General features: G+C 41.2%; 1 protein-coding gene across 1 annotated transcript in view; it reads right to left on the reverse strand.

Annotated features, from left to right (window-relative positions):
* The window catches only part of gmds (GDP-mannose 4,6-dehydratase), a 220,826-nt gene extending 201,837 nt beyond the window's left edge, over positions 1 to 18,989 (reverse strand). Inside the window, exons 1-4 of the mRNA XM_049588801.1 lie at positions 18,724 to 18,989; positions 3,212 to 3,256; positions 261 to 348; positions 35 to 144 (exon numbers count right to left, since the gene is read on the reverse strand). Of these exons, the coding sequence (XP_049444758.1) occupies positions 35 to 144; positions 261 to 348; positions 3,212 to 3,256; positions 18,724 to 18,822 (342 nt within the window). The 5' untranslated portion in view covers positions 18,823 to 18,989. The remainder of the gene's footprint in view (positions 1 to 34; positions 145 to 260; positions 349 to 3,211; positions 3,257 to 18,723) is intronic.
* Between the last annotated feature and the right edge of the window lie 2,039 nt (positions 18,990 to 21,028).

Below are 21,028 nucleotides of genomic sequence, written 5' to 3' on the forward strand. Positions count from 1 at the left end.
TGAGAATGCTGATTTGTTTGTGGGATCACCCTACCTTGACATGACTCTGAGCGCCCAGGTTGTAGATCTCTGTAGGCTTCACCTGATTGATAATCTTCACTAGGCATGTGCTGTCAGTCAGATCGCCATAATGCAGCTTCATGTCTGGGAAACACAGGGACAAACACACAAAGATACACTATCAGTAAATCACATTATTGATTATTTACATAATAAATCATCAGCCACATCTGAAAATGTGACGTATACAGGATACTTACTGCCTTCAGTGTGGGTCTGGGGGTTCTGGTAAAGATGCTCAATGCGGCCTGTGTTGAAGGAGCTAGAACGACGCATAATACCATGAACCTGTGAGGAAAGGAGACAGGTATTAAAATACTATATTTCTTTTATTTTTACTATAATTGTTTAGACCAAATCAGTTTTAACATTATCATTATTACAATCATTACTATACTTAGTTACCTTTGAAGACCACATTCCTACTGTCTTGAAACAATATTTTTTAAACTAGTGAGTTGTTTATGCAAACTGCAAGACACAGCTCCTTCACAAAATAAGCTCCTACAGAAGGAAAGACTGCTGATGATTGTTTTTACTGTGAAGCAGCTAAAAGAAATAGTTGAGTTACCCCCACATTTACAAGAACGGACGGGAGAAGCAACAGGATGCCATTCAATGTCAATCAAATGTTAACTAAACTAAATAAACTGAAAAATGTGCATACAGTAATAAGGGGACCAGCTTTAACATACAGAGGACCTCAATGTAGATCAATTTTCCATTGTGTGCTATTATTATATTTGGAGCTGTTCACATGTTGCAGTCTTTTGGCTGCACAAATTCATTATTTAAATAGAGACCCAAGACAAGCACGCTCAAAACCGAAAACAACATTGTTGTAATTCAAAAGGAATTACTGATTTTTTTTCCATCCAAGGATGTCACAACATCCAGCTGAAAGGTCAGCAAATGAGTGAGGGATTTACATTGCTGGAAACCTTTGTTTTGACTTAGTTAAGTTTGGTCAGTAAGGCTTACTGCGAAATTACCGCAACTTCATCATTATCATTATCGCAGCATGCAGGTTTTGGTTGCTTTGTATTGGCAGGTGTGTCAGCAGGACACCTCCAAAGCACCTTTAGATATAAGGATGAAAGTTGCATGGCTGAAACAGTTCCTCACACAGTTCTATTAACACATTCTTGTTCATCAACACTTTGCATGGTAAATATAATACAAAGCTAAAAACTATTCAACACAAATAATAAGTGGAAAAGTAAAAGCTCCAGACTCATGAGGCAGCCAGCCACCGTAGTATCTGTACGTGGGTGAGGTGTTATGCTATTTTGAAGATCCAGCTTTTTTCAGATGGGTTCAGTCTTAACCCCAGTGAAAGTTGGTCTTAATTATTTTCTATTATTTTAACACTTTTCTATGAGCTGATCAATTTTCTAACCAAACTGGTTCTGAAAGCACCTACTAAACTGAGTCAATTTGATTATAAAATGTGATCATATCATCTTGCAATACATCAAAACAGGCATATTCTATTTTTGGCGGCACGGTGCTGCAGTGGTTAGCATTGTTGCCTCACAGCAAGAGTGTTCCTGGTTCAATCCAGGGTGGGGGATCCCTTCTGCGCGGAGTTTGCATGTTCTCCCCGTCAGCGTGGGTTTTCTCTGGGTACTCCGGCTTCCTCCCACAATCCAAAGACATGCAGGTCAGGTTAATTGGTGACTCCAAACTGACCATAGGTGTGAATGTGAGTGTGAATGGTTGGCTATCTCCATATGTCAGCCCTGCAAATGTACCCCATCTCTCACCTAATGTCAGCTGGGATACGCTCCAGTCCCCCTGCAACCCCCAATAGGATAGCGGTGAGGTACATAAATGAATGGATGGATGGATGGCTGGACGGATGAATTACTATTCTATTTTACCATCACTGTTCTGACCTTAACATAAACCTGGGCTCTTCTTACAGCTGGGAGGTTGTTATAAATGTCACATATCATGATCATGCTTGAATTTAGATGTACAATTTAGCTATAGTTTGTCATGTTTACTGTGTGATATGTATGTACACAGTATGTATTGTTCTATGTATTTATTTTACTTTATTCGTTTATTTGAAAGCTTTTTTCTTCAGGTCCGTAGCAACATATTTAAAAGATCTCTAATATAGTGATATAGTAGCCAGCTTTGATTTACTGTTTCTCCGAAAGATTTTTGGACCAGCAATATTTTGGATTGCAACAGTTGATCATATCAATATTGTGTCTCATGGCTCCAGCTTGCTGTGTTTTTAAGGTTGCCTGTGATCTGTACTCCATGTTCTACTGGGAATGTGTGAGGAAGCTCTGCTCAGAGATGATAACAGAACCTGATCCAAGGGGAGTCCATTAGTGGGAGGACGCTGTGCCCTGACCTTACTTCCTTTATTCACTGTGCACTTCCTGCCTGCCTGTAAGCTCCTCTTTAATGCCCCACCACCCCCACCCCCCATCCTCCATCCCACCCCCTCTACATGCAGCATCCCAGACCTGGACCCTGTCCATTTCCTCTGTGCTGTCTCTGAGGCAGGCAGCAGATGGCGAAGCTGACCAGGCAGGCTTGGATGAAGGTGTGTGTTTGTGTGTGTTCTGCAACACATGTGAGGGGAAATGAAGTCATGCAGCTACTGTCAGGGAAACACAATGTGCACTAGAGCAACGTGTATGTTTATGCAAGTGTGTTGAACTTTATGTGTAGTCACTGTTTATGGTTGTGAAACCAATGCCGAAGCCTTACGTAGCAGAAACAGCTTGTTAACCACTACATCCATCAGCGGGCTGTTGACTTTTTTTGCTCCTGAAAACACATCGTGCAGCAGGTCAAAGTTAGTGACCTCACTCGTATGACCGTATAATAACAACCATTTCCCTGTTAATGGTCTGACCCTGCGGTAAAAGGTGAGGGGTTAACAGGCTTGAAGCAGCTTATCAGGGTGAGGTGTGAGACAGTCCATGCACAAAGTCACAATTACGTCAGGAGCTCCCACACACTGCTAGGGCTGGATGAAGCTTATCGAGAGAATGTCGCTCTGTGTGTGTCTGTGTTCGTTGGCATTCACCAGTGTCTGCATTCATTTCTGTGTATGTGTGTGTCTGAGCTTTCACAGGACCAATTCTTAGTACTGTTATGCCTGCAGTCTGCATTTCTCTCTCACCTCATAGCCTTTGGCAAGAAGGAACTCAGCCAGGTAGGAACCATCCTGAAAAGACAGAAAACAACACGGTTTAAAACCTGTAAATTAGCAAACACGCAAGTTCATGGTTCAGACACACTGATTAGAGTTTCTTGCACTGATTGAATTACACAAAAACAAAAAATGATAAAACCTTTACTGTCCAAGTTCGGGCAAACTGAATTCATGATATCACCAACTTTAAATGATTGGTGCACTCATGGGAGACAAACTCTGCAGCATGAAGTTTTTTTCTACAGGACAAGAAGAATAAAAACTGATGGCCTGATGTGCAACCAACAACAGATATACACATATAGGCAAGAGGATACCAAATGATGATGTAATAACTGCTATGTAAAGCCCCTTTCACAAGTGCACTGAAACCATGTGCAAACATTATCCGAAGAAGCTGGCCATAAGGCCATTTTTCTTTTTTTTTTTTTTTTTTTTTTTTAAAGTCTATATTTTGCTTTACAAAAACGTGAAAAAGCAGCTGTGACCAAGCTATCACGAGGTGAGTAGCACTGTAAGCATAATTAATAGCGATATACTTCAGTTTGTCTGTGTGTTTTTGGATGCAAGTGGGTCTGCTGCGGTCTGCTGATAGTCCAAAATGGCGACGGTAGGACGAAACCATGGGCGAGTCTGTTGCTATGGGGCGTTCTATTGAGCTTCGCTTCTTGGTATCCATGCTCTTTGTGTAAACAACATAGCACATGCCTCACTTTCTTCCTGGGGTGCATCAAGGCTATTCAAGAGAAGACTGAGACACGGGGTCAAACATGGGGGGATTGCACATGCGCAGTAAAATCTGGTCTGCACTTCCTCAAAGGCTCAGTAGATGGCGTGAGACCGCGGAATAAAGGGGATGTGCATGCATGTCATTTTCACAGCTTATTACTGGACTGTCACTGGTGGCCTGCGTTGTGGGTGAGAATGACAGAGATGCAATTCCAGCAACTTCAGGCAGCCGCCGTCCAAAGGTCCAAGCAGACCGCACCAAGCGCACTCCTTGATCGCCTGAGTGGATCCTGTGCTTTTTATCTAGTGCCCCTGCTGTCACCCTCCAGCATCGCAGCTCAAGTTACACTGCGCATGTGCAATCCCCCCGTGTTTGACCCCATGTCTCAGCCTTCTCTTGAATAGCCTTGGGACAGATCCGTCTGACGTCACACACCACACCCGGCGCACTAACGTCTCATACCTCCTACATCAATTACACACATACACAGCTCCACACACACACACAAGCCACACACATCAGGCTCAGCCTGTAACATAAGGCTATTTAGTTTGTTTAATAAAAGGACAAGGTATAGACCTGTTCTATAGGAAAGGTAACCTTAAATGACTTCTGTTGTGATCCAATATGATGGTAGGGGAAACACTGCCATATGATAAGAAAGGGGTCCAGTGGAAAGCAATCAGATGCAGTCGCCATGTATATTGCAAGAGATATGGTGCCCACATATAGGCTACCGTGGAAAAGCCGGGGTTTATTCACATGCTGAAAGTTTTGGACCCCAGGTATGTGCTACCAGGCAAATATATATATTTTTTTAACTAGGAGGGGGAAAAAAATCGATTTAAATTGTGAATCGGATTTTTTGTGAAAAAATCTGAGATTTTTTTTTTAGGCCATATTGCCCAGCCCTAAATAGCACAAGTTATTATATTTTAAGCTGTCGCTATTAGGTCAAAATATTTTACAGCAAAAGCAGTACAAAAGACACACACATATCAACATCCAATGGAGTGGGTGCTGGACCAAAGAAACATCTGTTTTTTTTTACTTTGCCAAAATATGTTACAGCCCTTAATAATTACTAATTGCCTAATAATGGCGTAACAAAACATATAATCTCTGGCAATACTGAACATTAATATTTGACATTAATGTTTCATACAGTTCGCTGCTGCCGAGAAGGCAAAAAACGGCAGCAGTGTTTTAATACAGTGTAGGATACGGATTTAGTATTATACTTTACATGTCCAGAGGAAACGTTCAGACTTTCGTAAAGCAAAGACAGCAACTGTCTGGTTGGGGGATGTACCAACCAAGAGTCCAGAACAAAACAGTTTGGTGTAATGTTACACACAGATTGGTGTCCACTCAGCTGACAAGGTGTGAAGTAGTTACCTGATTAACTAGTTAGCTCATGTAACGTTGGGAAGACAGTATCATAAGAAAGGGACATTGTTTATTTGCTTAGCTACTAGTATTGCGTCTCACCAACTAGGTAACAACATGAAGTCAAAACTTACCAGACTCAAACCAACACCGCACCATCACCTGCTGAGATGCAGGGAGGTGCTCTAGGCTTGCATTTCAGTCTGCTAACGTTAATTGCATAACTTTAATCACATAACTGTAACTTACTGACGAACTAACTAGCTAACGCTACCTTGCTAACATGGCAAACAGATGGATTAACCGCAACAGGTTTAATGTTATATTGGTTATACCAATAATAGAAAATGGTTGGGTCATTGTTTAACGTTATTTATATTCCAGTATGTATTTCACAAACTAGTTTGTAACTTAAGGAGAGGAGACCGCTAAATCCTCAACAACCGTGTATTTCGATGTAACGCACTTTTGTTCATGTGCTGTCTGCACACGGCTCCACAGTGCTGAGGGCACTGTTAACAATGGAGTCGAGCGCGCTCTGCTGGACAAAGTATGTAATTACATCATTGTTGAATTCCCCCAAAGGTTTGTGTTCTGTAAAAAAAAAATAAAAAATCATATCGGTGTATATCGAAAAACATGTACGTCAATACTGATATATCAGTGATAAGACCATACCGGCTGAATCGGTCGCACTCTATAAAGTTTCTTATGCGTTCAGTGAAGTATATGTCTCAAGTATGGACAATCATTATTGTGTCTTAGGTAGGCTACAAGTACATAGCTAATAGGATAATCTTAAGCAATGCAAATTCAAAAAGAGAAACATTAGAGACCAGTGACAACAGAAAATGAGGGTGAGCATCAATGCGGTTGTTCAAAGGTGGACAAAGGACTTGTCAGTAAGGCAGAAGTTGTTTTCTGTTGAGTAGGTGTGGTAAGTGGCCTACTTGTTATCATTCTATCTATGCTTACGCCAGCAGATCTCCAAATGTGGTGTTTTATGAGATGTTTTAGAGAGGTCCCACCAGGAAACCTCTAAATGATCTTTTAATACATTTCTTGGTGAAACTGGTTGGAAAGTAAACCTGTACATTGTTCACTCCATGACACATTAATGGACATGACAAGAAAAACTCTTTTATGGAGTTGGACCTCAACCCTCCTGAAACCTCCACACTGTTGCTACACACTGTGTCCTGGGATCGTTAGGTATAACATCCACATGAATTACGAGCTTTGGGCAGACATTGGGCCAATGTGTGTGTGTGTGTGTGTGTGTGTGGGTGTGTGTGTGTGTGTGTATTGGTGTGTGTGAGAGAGCGAGCCCTGTCAATAAGGTCTTGTTCCCCTCACCCATGTTACTCCTCGTCTTTTTTCCCTGCTCAGACTTTCCGACCGCACATTCTGGAACACTCTGGAACATTCCGAACTAGTCATGGCATTCATCCCTCAATCCCCCTCACATATGTGCGTGTACACACACACTAAACACACACACTCATACTGCCAGCCCCATGCGTCCTCTCCAGGTCTGGGGGTAACCGTTGAGGTGAAGGGCAGGGAGTAGTGAAGGGAAAGGGTTTAGAGGCCTGGATGTTGGAGGACACCCAAGAACCTGCACTCAGTACTGGGGCAGGAACACGGCTGCATTGGCGCATGGTCCTAGAGAGGCTGTACAGGTGGGCGAAGTCTGACATGGAGCAATTTGCCTGTGGTAGCTTTACCCTCCCAAACGGATAACTACGTGCTGGAAAAAATGCTGGTAGTTGTTCAAGTAGAGAAAGCCAAGACTTTATCTCTCAGGTTAAGTTCTCAGTGAGTAGTCTTAAAGCGGTAGTAGCTGATTTATGGCCACTAGGGGGCAGAGGAAAACAGGCCGACAGACAACATTGCCCTGACATGTTGCAGGTAGTGAACAGTGGGTTTATCAGAACTTGTCTGATGAAAACAGCTTTACCATGCTGTTGTAAACAGGGCTGGTGTAACAAAACAAAAGACAACAAAATCTCATATACATGTTCATTTTTCTGGCTGCTGATGTGGCTGTTATTTGTAAGTATTGAGGCATGCATCAAGCCATGACAGTGACCCTAAAAGTACATTAGCTAAATAGAATCAAGCCATAGCTATTTTTATTATGTAGACCTGTGCTTTTCCTACTGTAACATGTCAAAATGTCATGTTAAAAAAAGGCCTACAGTCAGTCTCCATGACATCATCATCCACTAATGAAGACTGTGAGGCATGGTTAAGAGGCGTGGAAAATCTAATATGTGAGGATAGTTAAATAAAATCAGGTGAAAAATGGTGTTTTCTTGATTACATTGCATATATACTGTACCACCTAGCTGTGGCTTAAACACTCTGAAGAAGGCGTAAGCCAAAACATGTGGCTGTTTTTAGCATCTTTTTACCCACCTGAATAGGCTTTTAATTTGGATTTACATACTTCTCACTTACGTCATTGTTTTTGCTCTGAAACAAAGTTGAATGGGCTAAAGCATTAGTACAATCCTCTATAGACTCACTACTAGCCTTTTTTTTTCTTGTTATATAAAAATGAATGTGTGCCTATGTACTACTGAAATGTTTTCTTAATATAATTTCAGTTCTGCAGGTTGAGCTTTCAGGTTGTGCGGCCGTTGGCACTGATACCCAACCTGTTTCTGCCTAATCCAGGGAGGGGGGAGATGGGCACGGGCACTGGCAGCCCCTTGCCCGTCCCCACGGTGTTCAAAGCTCCGGCCGGTGTCATGTTTTCCTGCCTCTGTGCCAGGGTCAAAGCGTTCCACGCCAGACCAATATGGAAAACAAGCCTGAAGAGCTGCAGCTCTGTTTCAAAACAAGAAGCTCCTTTGAGGCCGTATTAGCCCATAAACCCTGGCCTCACCTCGCTGTTTCCTGTTATGGGGAGCCGGGCGCTTGGTGGGAGCGGGGGGGGGATCCACACACACACACACACAAAAAACACACACAACTACATGCTCACCTGCCAGGTCAATGTCACACCATGAACTTCTCAAAGACTCACTTTGGCCTTTGACACAGTGAGATCTCTCTGCTCTATAGCTACATGAAAATAAGCCCAAGGGCTGGTTCAGCAACAGTACATTGAAAGTTACTCGAAGTATAAGACAATGTTTGTCTCGTATTCAAATACTGGTGTTATGAAAGTGTTACGTGAATCCCTCCTCTAAATGCCAAGGATTGTCTGCAGTAGCATGAATCGTCTGCAGGGGGCGCAAGAGTGTAAAAAAACTCATGAGCTGCATATAGTTTCGGGTGTGAGCCTTTTCCTACTCTTACACAGGGGTAGCAGGGGTTAGAGTAAAATCAGAATAATTTTCTGAAATTTGATACTTTTACTTTCATGTTTGAGGAATCTATCTACTTTAGTCCTTAAATGGACCTTAATTCTTTTAAATTATTTCTTATATATGTGAAAACAATTGACAAGTGTGCACATGTTGCATATTTTTAGAGTACAAAAAGACAACACATTACAAATCAAAAAGAAGATAAATCTAATTCCTGCCAGTAATGTAAAGGCATATACTGTATAATCCCACACACTAACCATGTTCAAAGATCTTTAAAAATAATTCTTAAACATTTTAAGGACTACAGTGTGCAAGTGGAGCTGTTTGGATGCATAGCTTTGTGTGTGTTAATATACACTTCTCAAAATATTAAAATTAAGGGAACACTTAATCATCACAGTATAACACCAAGTCAGTCAAACTTCAGGGTTATCAATCTGTCCATTTAGGAAGCACAACTGATTGTGAATCAGTTTCATCTGCTTTGGTGCAAATAAACGTGACAACAGGTGCAATGGAGAGGAAAAAGCAAGACAACTCCCAAAAAGGGAATAGTTTTGCATGTGGTGGCTACACACAGTTGCTCTCTCCTTATCTTTCCTGACTGATTCTTCTGTAGTTTCGTCCTCTGCTAGTGACCTTGTCACTACTGGTAGCATGAGGCAGAACTTGCATCCCATCAGGTTGCACAGGTAATGCAGCTCCTCCAGAATGGCACATCCATACATGTGGTCGCAAGGAGGTTTGCTGTGTCTCACAGCACAGCACAGTCTCAAGAGCATGGAGGAGATCCCAGGAGACTGGCCATTACACGAGGAGAGCTGGACAGGGCCATAGTAGGGCATCAATCCAGCAGCAGGACTGGCATCTGCCCCTTTGTGCGAGGAGGAACAGGAGGAGCACTGCCAGAGCCCTACAAAATGACCTCCAACAGGCTACTGGTGTGCATGTTTCTGACCAAACTGTCAGAACCAGACTCCATGAGGGCAGTATGAGGGTCTGATGTCCTCTAGTGGGACCTGTGCTTACAGCCCAGCACTGTGCAGCTCCATTAGCACTTGCCAGAGAACACTGCCACTGGCGCCCCGTTTTCTTCACGGATGAGAGCAGGTTCACACTGAGCACATGTGACAGTCAGTGGTGGTCTGGGGAGGCATATCCTTGGAGGGTCGCACAGACCTCTATGTCATAGCTAACGGTACCCTGACTGCTGTTACGTTCCAGGATGAAATTGCCAGAGCGATTGTCAGACCTTACACTAGTGCAGTGGGCCCTGGGTTCCTCCTGGTGCAAGACAATGCCCCGCCTCATGGGGCCAGAGTGTGTAGGCAGATGATGAAGGCACTCATGCCACTGACTGGCCCTCTCGTTCCCCTGACCTAAATCCAATTGAGCACCTGGGATGTTATGTACCTGTGCATCTGATGCTGCCAAGTACCACTACAGACTTTACTTTGATTTCCGGTGTGATTTTGAATCCAGCCCTCAGTGGATTGATGATTTTGGTTTCCATTTACCATTGTTACATCATTGTGTTCTCAACAAATTATACAGTGTACATCAGTGAAGATTTTCAACTTGAATAATTCATTCCTTAACATCTGATTTGTGATTTAAATGTTCCCTTGATTTTTTTTTAGCAGTCTATTTCAAATATTTTTCATGTCTGTTTCTTCATTTTCTGTATTTTCTGTCCTAATTTTCAGAAAAATACAATAGGCCTTTAAAAATGTAATAATCAAAACAATTCTATTAACAATATTACATAAAACTAGAGAAAACAAATGGTGAATTCAGATAGAATTAATGAAACAGGATACGGTGAAAGGACAGAGGGGGAAAAAAAACTAAAGCTGATGTTGATGTTAGACTAAATCAGTCCATGTGTCTGAAATATGTTCACTATGTTCGCTCATCAGAGCTGCCTCCCTGAGTGCTATCATTAGCTCCAATCAACATTCCCATCATTATCACATCATCATCTCGTGGTTTCATTAAGAGGATGGGTGCACATCAATATCAGTAGGTGGCACTGCTGTGTGTGTGTTTCTTACAAGAAAGCTGGGAAGTTTTTGGTCTTTCACTTTAAAACAATTTCTTCTATTGATGTGCTGCTTCTGCAGTGCAGAAAAGAAAAATAATCATGTCACTCCAATATGTTTAATTGCAACAAATGCCTCAGACACTAGCTATGTGTTTTTCAATGCCAGTGCCAACACAATACCCGAGTTTCAGGACAATCTAAAACTCTTCATACCTCACTTCAAGAATTATAAACTTGTTTCCACAAAAAACTTTTTTCATTTCATCATTTTCTACCCAAGAAAAGAGTGGAAGAATCAGTAAAATTCTGATTGCAATGAGTGTTTTTGAGAATTTCTGATGAAATATTTACATTTATATACCATCTTTTCAGTGACATATAATGAAGTTCTTCATCTGTTGTCATGGAGGTCACTTTCACTTGGATGGAAAGTCTAAATGTATACTGTGTGTAGGCCAATTACATTGCAATATGTCCTATCCTATCCTGTCTGTAATTACCCAGGGCCCAAATAGACTCAGATGTCCAAAACCCATATTCAGTTTACTACCACTAGAAACCAAAAAAGTAGCAAACATTCACATTTCAGAAGCATTTTTTTGGCAGTTAAAGATATATTTGTACATACTAGTAAGGGTGTGCAAATATAATGTAGTAAGTAGTTCAAACTTCTTTAACTAATAGGACTATCAACCAATCAATGTCATCTTCAGCCAAAGCAAAGGAGGGAGTCTGTGATGTCTTTGCACAAACCCCAGCACTATGAGTTTAGTGCCCCCTGCTGGTGGAATGATGAATTATTGGGACCTTAACCAAATCGTATCACTAGAGACGCTCTGTGACCTTAAGTACCTAATCAAGGTTAGGTCGCCTGCCAGCATTAAGGCAAAAAATAACAAATGTAAAGACCAAAATTTAAAGAGCGTGGTCCGTGTGCCTGGAGGCACTGTGCATGTATTTATGTAAACATAGAGTTCATGGCTGTACGTGCGTTTGTCATTGTGTGTAAACTACAAATTATTCACTTTAATGTGCTTTCATTAGACCACAAGGAGCAGCTGCTAAGCACGCCACTGGTCTGCAATTAGGCCTGAGATGGTTTAATGATGCTGTAATCACAGCCCACAACGCATACAAGCATATGCACACACATAAACACACACAGACACACAGCAGTAAGTAGGAACACTTGGTGTGCTATGAATCTCTGTCTCCCCCCTCTACTTCAGGAAATCAGGTTGGTCACTGGAAAAAATGACGAGAACTTCCTGGTATCAATATGACTTCCTGTAATCTTCATTTCACTCACTAAACGTACAGTACGTATATAAAACTTGAGTTTGAATCCATATCCCTGTGTTCACTCCAGCTGAACTTACATCTCTTCCTGTCTAACTACAAGTTACCAGACTTCATTCAGATGAGGAATCAGCCTTGAAGGAGCCATCAGCAGCCATTATGAGCGACAGAGGGGATGTGTGCACAGATTCTTAGCTTTATGATTATTATTGCTGGCATTCACTCAAATTCTATCTTGTGCTGCTAACAGAGGAGTCAGTGGAAGGAGGCGAGGACGGAATGAGAGAAGTGTATCAAACGGCAACAAAGGATGAAGAAAAGAGACTCGTAGGATGAGCATCAAACAGCTCGGGGGGATCGTATGGCGGTGCAGCCTTGTTTTCCCAACCAGAGGAGCACAAGAAAGACGTGTGAACCTCAAAGCCAAAATAAAGTTTTACCGTCGAACAACACAGAGGCTGGAGCTGTCCTCTTCATAACCCCGGATCGTAAAACAGCACCATGAGCCAGAGCCCCTGCCCGGCTCTGCAGCTCTGCCTTGGCACTCAGGTGGTCTCCCATAACTCACACCCTCTCACTCCGATACTTCACACTGAGACAACAGTCAAAAATATTCAGACTGAGCAGCATGCTGCCCTGAAATATATGAACAGTTAGCCAGCCGATTTATGGCATCACTGTGACCCTGACACACCAGCTAGTGACTTCTGAGATGATCTATCCAGATGCTGCTTGCCTCCTGCCTCACAGTATTCAACAGTATCGCCATGATCAGTGATATAAAAATGAATTAACACTGTTATTCTTTGTTTTTTTTGTTAAAGACAGTGAGGGGAGGAGGAGCTTTGGAAAGTGCTGCTTGAGAGAAGGAATGTGAGATACTGAAAATGACTTTCCAAGATCTCTGATCGTGAAGGGGATAGGGCTGCATTCTGGGAACGGTCAACTTACAACTTTCACCTCAAACAATTAAACAGTCCCCAGGTCTCTGCTTATTTGCCCTGTTTTGTTTGAAAATGAACTCCCAGAAACTAACAATGCCCTTCTTGGACACACATTCAAACACCTATATTCAAATGCAAACTGAGATGCAAATGTATCTGACAGGTTCACACTGCTGTCATCGTTCGAGAAATAGCCATGCTGAGAAATTTAAATACAGAAAAGCTAGCTTACACATTAAACTTTCTGAAGAGCATCAACCCACTTCTTTACTGTAGAGATGGCCAAGAGAAATGGTTGACCATCTTCCATGATGGCTCTTCAATTCTATTCCAAAATGTATTCCCAATATATATAAATATGTAGAACATTATGCAATATGCATTTATAGAAGATTTTATGTCAGTGCAATTGAATTTGTAGGTAAAATATCAGATTGGAATGTCTGACAACTATCTGACAAACCAAAGAACTTGTATAAAAATCACGTAAATTCCTTGCAATGGCCAAACAAAAAGAACAGAGCAGCAGGAACAAGGTGCGAGAGAGAGAAAGAGGTTGGTCTTTAAAATCAGCTTTTATACTCTTGGTGTCTGTGGTTTCACAACAAATAATAAAAAAACAAAGACACACATTAAGCATAATTACAACCAATATCATTATAACCTAAACCCAAACTATGACACATTATTGTTTGCAATTAGGGAATCATAGACGTATTAATGGACTTAAAAGCGTGTGATATGCAAATCTGAATACTGACTACACTTAAAGGTGAAATGAACCACAAAAGCTGTTTTAAATCTGCTTACATAAGGCAAGGTATTAGCCTCAGTCTCTAACCATGATAGTGAATGGACTTAGGCATGTTTTACTCTCAGGGTAGGTTTTTCATGACAATCAATTTGGGCCTTGTCCTTTCTCATTGTAACCATGACAACGACACAACTTCCTGACCTCCAGGCACAGAAACGATGACAAAAAAGCCATAGTAGTAAAATGAGAGCAAACACGCTTGACAACATCATCACTCTTTCACTTAACATTTAACGTCATAGTGTCATTTAAAAACTGACCCATGCTGATGTAATTTACTCTGTAACTAAATACCAGTAAGGCCAGTAAGGCCAGTTCTGCCAAGCTACCACTCCTCTATATCCATTGTTTAGATCTTTTGCTTGGATAATGATCCTTTAGGTAAAGGTCACAATTATGTCTTACACAATGACAAATGTTTCCCATCACAGTAGCAGCATGTTGTCAAACAGGAAGTCCTTTTGAAGTCAACCTGGTACCTGCCTTCCCATAGATCATATACAGAATCACCAGATGTTTCCTAAATTTTCTTTAACAATGACTGAATTGTGTCCATAGAATAAACACAAATAATATAACAATCCTCCATTTAAGGCCTCCTAAAACACAACTAGTATGGTCCAAAGTTTGACACAGACCATACATTACTGCTTATAAAGTCCATCAAATGACTTACTCTCAGACACATCACATACATACACTGTCAAACACATGATTATCTTTATCCATGTTGGCCCACACATCCAGTCATTTTGGTCGAGGTCATGAGTAAACTGTCAAGGCCTCAGCATCCTCTCTGCCCTTACATTTTCCTCTTATATTCCTACATAATTCAGACATTGCTTTGGAGTGCATGCAAACAGCTTGTTCATGCTGCCCCCAGATGGACCAAAAACAAAATTAATTACTGCAGGTTTTACCACTCAAAGGAAGATTGTACATGTAAACTGGTGGGATCTAATTACAATATCCATTATTCACTGATTTAATTAACATTTAAAAAAAATTTAACAGCAACTGAGTAACATAAACCTAAAGGACCTTATCTTATACCAAAGCAAAGTGTAGCGCAGCACAGGACAACTGTTATTGCTAGTTTCAGACCAACACAACTGTCATATTCATGGCCAGTATCCACACTGTGTAAGCAGCAAATGTACTTGAGCACATCTGTGTGCCCATGGGCATGTAGCTCTTAAAATGAGGTTTGTCCAAGCACATTGTTGGTGGACTGCTATTTTGAGGCAGCTGAAAGCAACTGACCCCTCCCTAAGCTCCGCCCCTTCGTAATGGTCCATCAAGCTGTCGGAGTTAGCATGTAGCCCACAGTAACGAACTGCATTCTCTTAAGAAATATTATCAATTTTATTTTATTTTTTGTTTGTTTTAAAGTGATTTCAGAGAGAGGCAGACAGAGGGATCTACTTGTGTTTGAAGGGTATATCCAAGATGTCAAACTCACTCTGCAGCAAAAACAGGTTGGAAAGAAGCTATTGTTAAAGCCTATGATCGCCTCACTCGCGATCCGAACAGAAGACAATGAATATAAAAGGAAACTTTGCCCAATTTCAACCAGCTGTGCGTCATCACAGTGTGTGTGAAGAAACAGTGTTTGTCTATCCCTGTGACGCCAGCCACCAGTCATCTGGCGCCGGACAGGTGGGGAGCTCCATGGGAAGCTTAACAGCGTTCATCTGCACACACTGCAATGACACACAACTAGTTGAATATTGTCAGTTTCCCTGCTTCCCATCCCTGGTTCCTCTGAAACAGGGTAGGTCTTTATTCAGTGTTATAATCATTAAAAAGCAAAATCAGCATACTTATAATTTAGGATATAACTTTGGTAGTTTTCTAACACTTGTGCGGAAGAAACGTTTATCCCCTTACACCCTCTCCAGGTAACAAGTATCATTAATATACGTGCCCAGCTCAAAATCCACATAACGAGCCTGAAAATGAAGGCAATCTGAAATGATTGCATGAAAATATATGGAGTATAGCTGTGTACTTGTTGGCCCTTTGTTGGAGCTGGTAGATGCTACACTGTGATTGCAATTCAGCATTGTACCATTGACCAACAAAACACCTATGAATATGTCCACAAACTGTTGACTTTTTAGGAGGGCTGACTGACAGGTGTGTTTTGTTGCCCAGGTGTCTCCCAGTTACATTGATTATTCAAACAATAAATAGCACTGAATGTCTGAGCTCAGTTTCAGATTGGGTACGATAGATTTTGCCTGTGCAGACTGCATTTAGAGGTGGAACCAACATGAAAACCAGAGAGCTGTCTATGGGTGAAAAAGAAGCAATTGTGAATCTGAGAGAAGATGGACAATCAATCAGAGCCATTGCACAAACATTGGCCATAGCCAGTACAACCATTTGGAATGTCCTGAAGAAGATAGAAACCACTGGTGTACTAAGCAACAGACGTCGAACAGATAGACCAAGGAAAACATCAGCAGTTGATGACAGAAACATTGTGAGAGCTGTAAAGAAAGACCCTAAAACAACTGTTAGTGACATCACCAACAACCTCCAGAGGGCAGGAGTGAAGGTATCACAATCTACTGTTCGCAGAAGACTTCATGAACAAAAGTACAGAGGCTACACCAGAAGATGCAAACCACTCATTAGCAAGAAGAATAGGAAGGCCAGGCTGGAATTTGCCAAAAGGTACAGAGATGAGCCTCAAAAATTCTGGGAAAAAGTTTTATGGACTGATGAGACAAAGATGAACTTTTTCCAAAGTGACGGAAAGGTGAAAGTTTGGAGAAAGAAAGGATCTGCTCATGATCCCAAACATACAAGCTCATCTGTGAAACACGGTGGAGGTAATGTCATGGCTTGGGCTTGCATGGCTTCTTCTGGGACGGGCTCTTTCATCTTCATTGATGATGTAACACATGATGGCAGCAGCAAAATGAACTCAGAAGTCTACAGAAACATTTTGTCTGCTAATTTAAAGAAAGATGCAACCAAACTGATTGGGAGATCCTTCATCATGCAGCAAGATAACGATAACTGCCAAAACAACAAAGGAGTTCATCGGGGCAAGAAGTGGAAGGTTTTAGACTGGCCAAGTCAGTCTCCAGACTTAAACCCAATAGAGCATGCATTTTACCTGCTGAAGAGGAGACTGAAGGGAGTAACCCCCCAAAACAAACAACAACTGAAAGAGGCTGTGGTGAAAGCCTAGAAAAGCATCACAAAAGAAGAATGCAAAAGTTTGGTGATGTCAATGGGTCACAGGCTTGATGCAGTTATTGAAAGCAAAGGATTTGCAACTAAATATTAAGTCTCATTCACTTTAATCTATTTTAAGTTTATATGTTCCAATACTTTTGCTCACCTAAAAATTTTGTGTTCCATTACAAATAATGCTATCTTCTAAGTTGTGTATCAGATCCAGATGTAAATACCTGGAAATAAAAGCTGAAATGTTGATCTCTTGTCTCATATTCATCTTTTGATGTCAAACCCAAATGTTTTCAGTCTACAACAAAAGTAAACGAATTGGACTCACTGTTCCAATACCTTTGGCTGGCACTGTATGAGCAAGCTACTACCTCCACTTGGATCACCTGACTCAACTGTAATAAAAGTAAGTTGCAACTATTGTGATAACTGATTAACTCTTTAAATAACTCTCCCAGCAAAATTGCAGACTTGCTGGTTTCATTTACTGCTTTTCTGTGCCATATAGTACACTGAATATCTTTGAGATGTCGAAGTAGGGAATTTGAAGAAGTCACCTTGGGTTCTGGGAAATTATAGTCATTATCACTATGGTATTACATTTTATGGCAAATCAATGAATGAATCAATCAATCAATTAAGTTTTATTCAAATAGCACATTTCATACAAAGTAATTTCAATGCGCGTTTACATACAACATGTGTGAATAAAAATGAATTAAGTCTTGAGAGTAATTAAGAGAGACAAAACAATTAATAGAGACAGTAATCAGCAGTATAATCAATAATGTAAATAATCATTCATTGCAACTCTATATATTCTATATAATGTATATACTGTAACAAGGATGTCAACCGCACTGCCCAGCCTTATTCTACATACTCCACACATCACTTTTGGGTCATGATTCTGCTCTATTTTATTCATTTACCATTCAGTGTAACCTAATTAGTAATAAATTAAGAGTTAAGAGAAAGTAGTTACAAGTTAACCAGAAGGAGTATATTGAATCACAAACAACTACAAAAAAAAACAAACAAATAATAATAATGTCAAGGATGACACCACAAACTCCAGGACGTGGTCCTTGATTTAATGATAGCACTAATGCAGAAGTGTAGGTGTCAGTGAGGCATCATACATAGTACAAACCTATTAGCATCAAAGTATATGCATTGTAGCAGAAAATGGAAGTACTCAAGTTAAGTACAAGTACCTCGAAATGGTACTTAAGTGCAGTACTTGAGTGCATGTACATAATGTCCATTACTGTTTAGCTGCTACAGAAGGGATGTCAATGGAGAGGTGGCTAATGTGTAACCTGACAACTTCCTTGTAGTGGGAGTATGTGTTTGAGATAAGAGAAATAATGGGAGAAGAAAGGATGACTTCGTGGAAAACGTTTCTCCTCTCTTCTGGCAAGATATGTCAAAACTGAACGGTAAACAGCTTCAGGCACAACTTCAGTGTAACTTTGTTAACCTAAATCAACAGAGGGAATTAGCACACTTCAAACGCCAGAGGTAGAAGACAGAAAAGATATCATTTCAGGGCAAATGGAGATTTAATAGTGACACACTGAGTTTTTTAAGCACCTGACATAGGTGTAAACGCCACCGGCAGTTTAAACAAGCATATCCCCATGAAATAAATCACTACAGAGAGTCGTTAAAGTGTTTTTCGACAACAGTCTAATTAGCTAGGTGTGCCTTAGGTATGAATGAACCTCACCTGCCCGGTGATGCCTGTGATGACGGCCACCTTCCTCTCCTTCTTCAGCTGTCCGTTCACCGCAGAGCTAACGTTAGCAGGCTCGGAGCACAGGGCCATGTCTTCTCCGCTGGATGTTTAAACTCAGCTGCAACACCGACCGAAAGAACGGACAAAAAAACCTGCCTGTCCGGTGTGTTGAAAGTGAGAGTACCGACAGGTCTCCTCAGCATCCGTAAACCAAACTACAGTACTACAAAGTGCAGTACGTAGCAGGAAGCGGCTGACCGATCAGCCAATGGGAGGAGAGAGAGTAGGAGCAGCGGAGGAGGCTTCACTAAAGAGGGCAGAGTCTCTGAGAGGGCTGCGGGTCTTTTAGCACAGCGCCACTCACAGGACGGAGGGAGAAAGTTAGCTTTCTGTTATATCAATGACGGGTGTTTTTTGTAGCTATTTGTCAGCAGCAATGGTGAAATGTGACCAAGTACATTTACTAAGGCAGTAAAGGTAATAATAGGTGATAATAGCGATAAAATGATAACAGTGATAATAGAATATCACTACCGTTATTATTAGACCTATAATAAAAACTATCCTCATTTTTATACTCTCATCACATTGTGACAGCACAGCAATACACACAGTTAAAGGCTAGTGAGTAAAAGTTTGCTTGAAGATGACTCTTAAAAATCTCAGTGGTGGGGGAGAATCAGATGGCGGGAGGAAGAGAATTCCAGTGATAGAGAAGGCCCTGTCCCCACAACAGTTAGACCTGGATCTCGGGACAGACAGTAATCTTTGGTCAGATTATCTCAGTTCTCTCAAAGTGTGATATGAGGAGAGGAACTTTACAATGTAAGAGTGGGCAAGACTTTTAAACACTTTGCAGAAAAATACCAGAATCTTAAAATTTGTCCTGTAGCTAACAGGCGTAGGGAGGCAAAAACTCTTGCTACTGCATTTGGACTAGCTGAAGACAAGACAAACAAGAGTGAGTAATACCAAAATATAATGAGTTGCAATTATCAAGGCGGGAGGATATGAAAGCGTGGATGACCTCCTCCTGGTCAGAGGTACAGAGAATTGATCTGAATTTGGAGATGGTGCGCAGCTGCATGAAACCTAATTTTACTACACAGTTGATCTGTTTGTCAAACTTCGATTCAGAGTCAAGTATGACTCCAAGATTTTTAACATGTAATTTAAATGATGCGGCTAATGGGCCAAGATGAGGAGAAATAATGTTGGTCAAATGCCCTGGTCCAAATAAAATAACTTCAGTTTTATTCTCATTGAGCTGGAGAAAACTGGCAACCATCCAGGATTTTATGTCATGAAGACAGTTATTGAGGTCAGTCAGTTTGTCGATGTTGATCAGCTCTGAGGGGAGGTAGATCTGTGTGTTGTCCACATAACAGTGAAAAGATATGTTTTTGAATAATGTGGCCTAGCGGAAGTAAATACATGAAGAAGAGAACTGGACCAAGTATGGAACCTTGGGGGACACCACAGGAGATGGGAGCTGAGGAAGAAAATTAGTTGCTGATAGAGACAAGGATCTGTTGTATAAATATGAAGAGAGACAGATTAAAGCAGAACCAGACACCCTGACCCATTCCTTTAATCTGTGAATGAGAAAAGCGTGATCTACTGTGTCAAAGGCTGTGGTTAGATCTAGGAGCAAGTGGGCAGAGCAGTTTCCTGAGTCAGCAGCTAGGAGGAGGTAATTTGTTGTTCTTAGTTAGGCTGATTCAGTACTGCGAAGAGCTCTGAAACCGGATTTGAATTTTTTTTAAAAGCAGTTCTGGAGCCAGATGGGTTCATAAATTACTTGGTCAGTAGAGAATGGGGGATTAGTCTGTTCATGTAAGAGTGAAGGATCTAGATTCTGTTTTTTAGCAAGGGGCTGCACAACTGCATCTTTGAAATTTTGGGGAACATGGCTGGTTTCCAGGGATCTATTGATAACTGAAAGAATGCTGGGGCCGATGGTGCCAAAGATTTCTTTGAAGAGTTTAGTTGGAAACATGGCGAGAACAGGTGGAGGTCTTCATAGAAAAAACAATAGGATAGAGCTCTGGTAAAGTAATAAAGTTAAAGGAATACCGAACTGCAGTGCTCTCAGAGACTATTTACAGATGGAATAAAACTAGCTCTGATATTAAGAATTTTGTGTCTGAAAAAGTTTAGGAATTCCTTACATTTAAGGACAGAGGCTTTTAAGCAGGAGGAGGGAGTAGAGGAGGTAGAGTTTAAAACACGAAAAAGTACTCTGGGATTATGACAGTTATGACTGCCTGCTGGTATTTACTCAAGAGACCATACA

The sequence above is a fragment of the Epinephelus fuscoguttatus genome, linkage group LG10, assembly GCF_011397635.1.
Source record: "Epinephelus fuscoguttatus linkage group LG10, E.fuscoguttatus.final_Chr_v1".
NCBI classification, from domain to species: Eukaryota; Metazoa; Chordata; class Actinopteri; order Perciformes; family Serranidae; genus Epinephelus; species Epinephelus fuscoguttatus.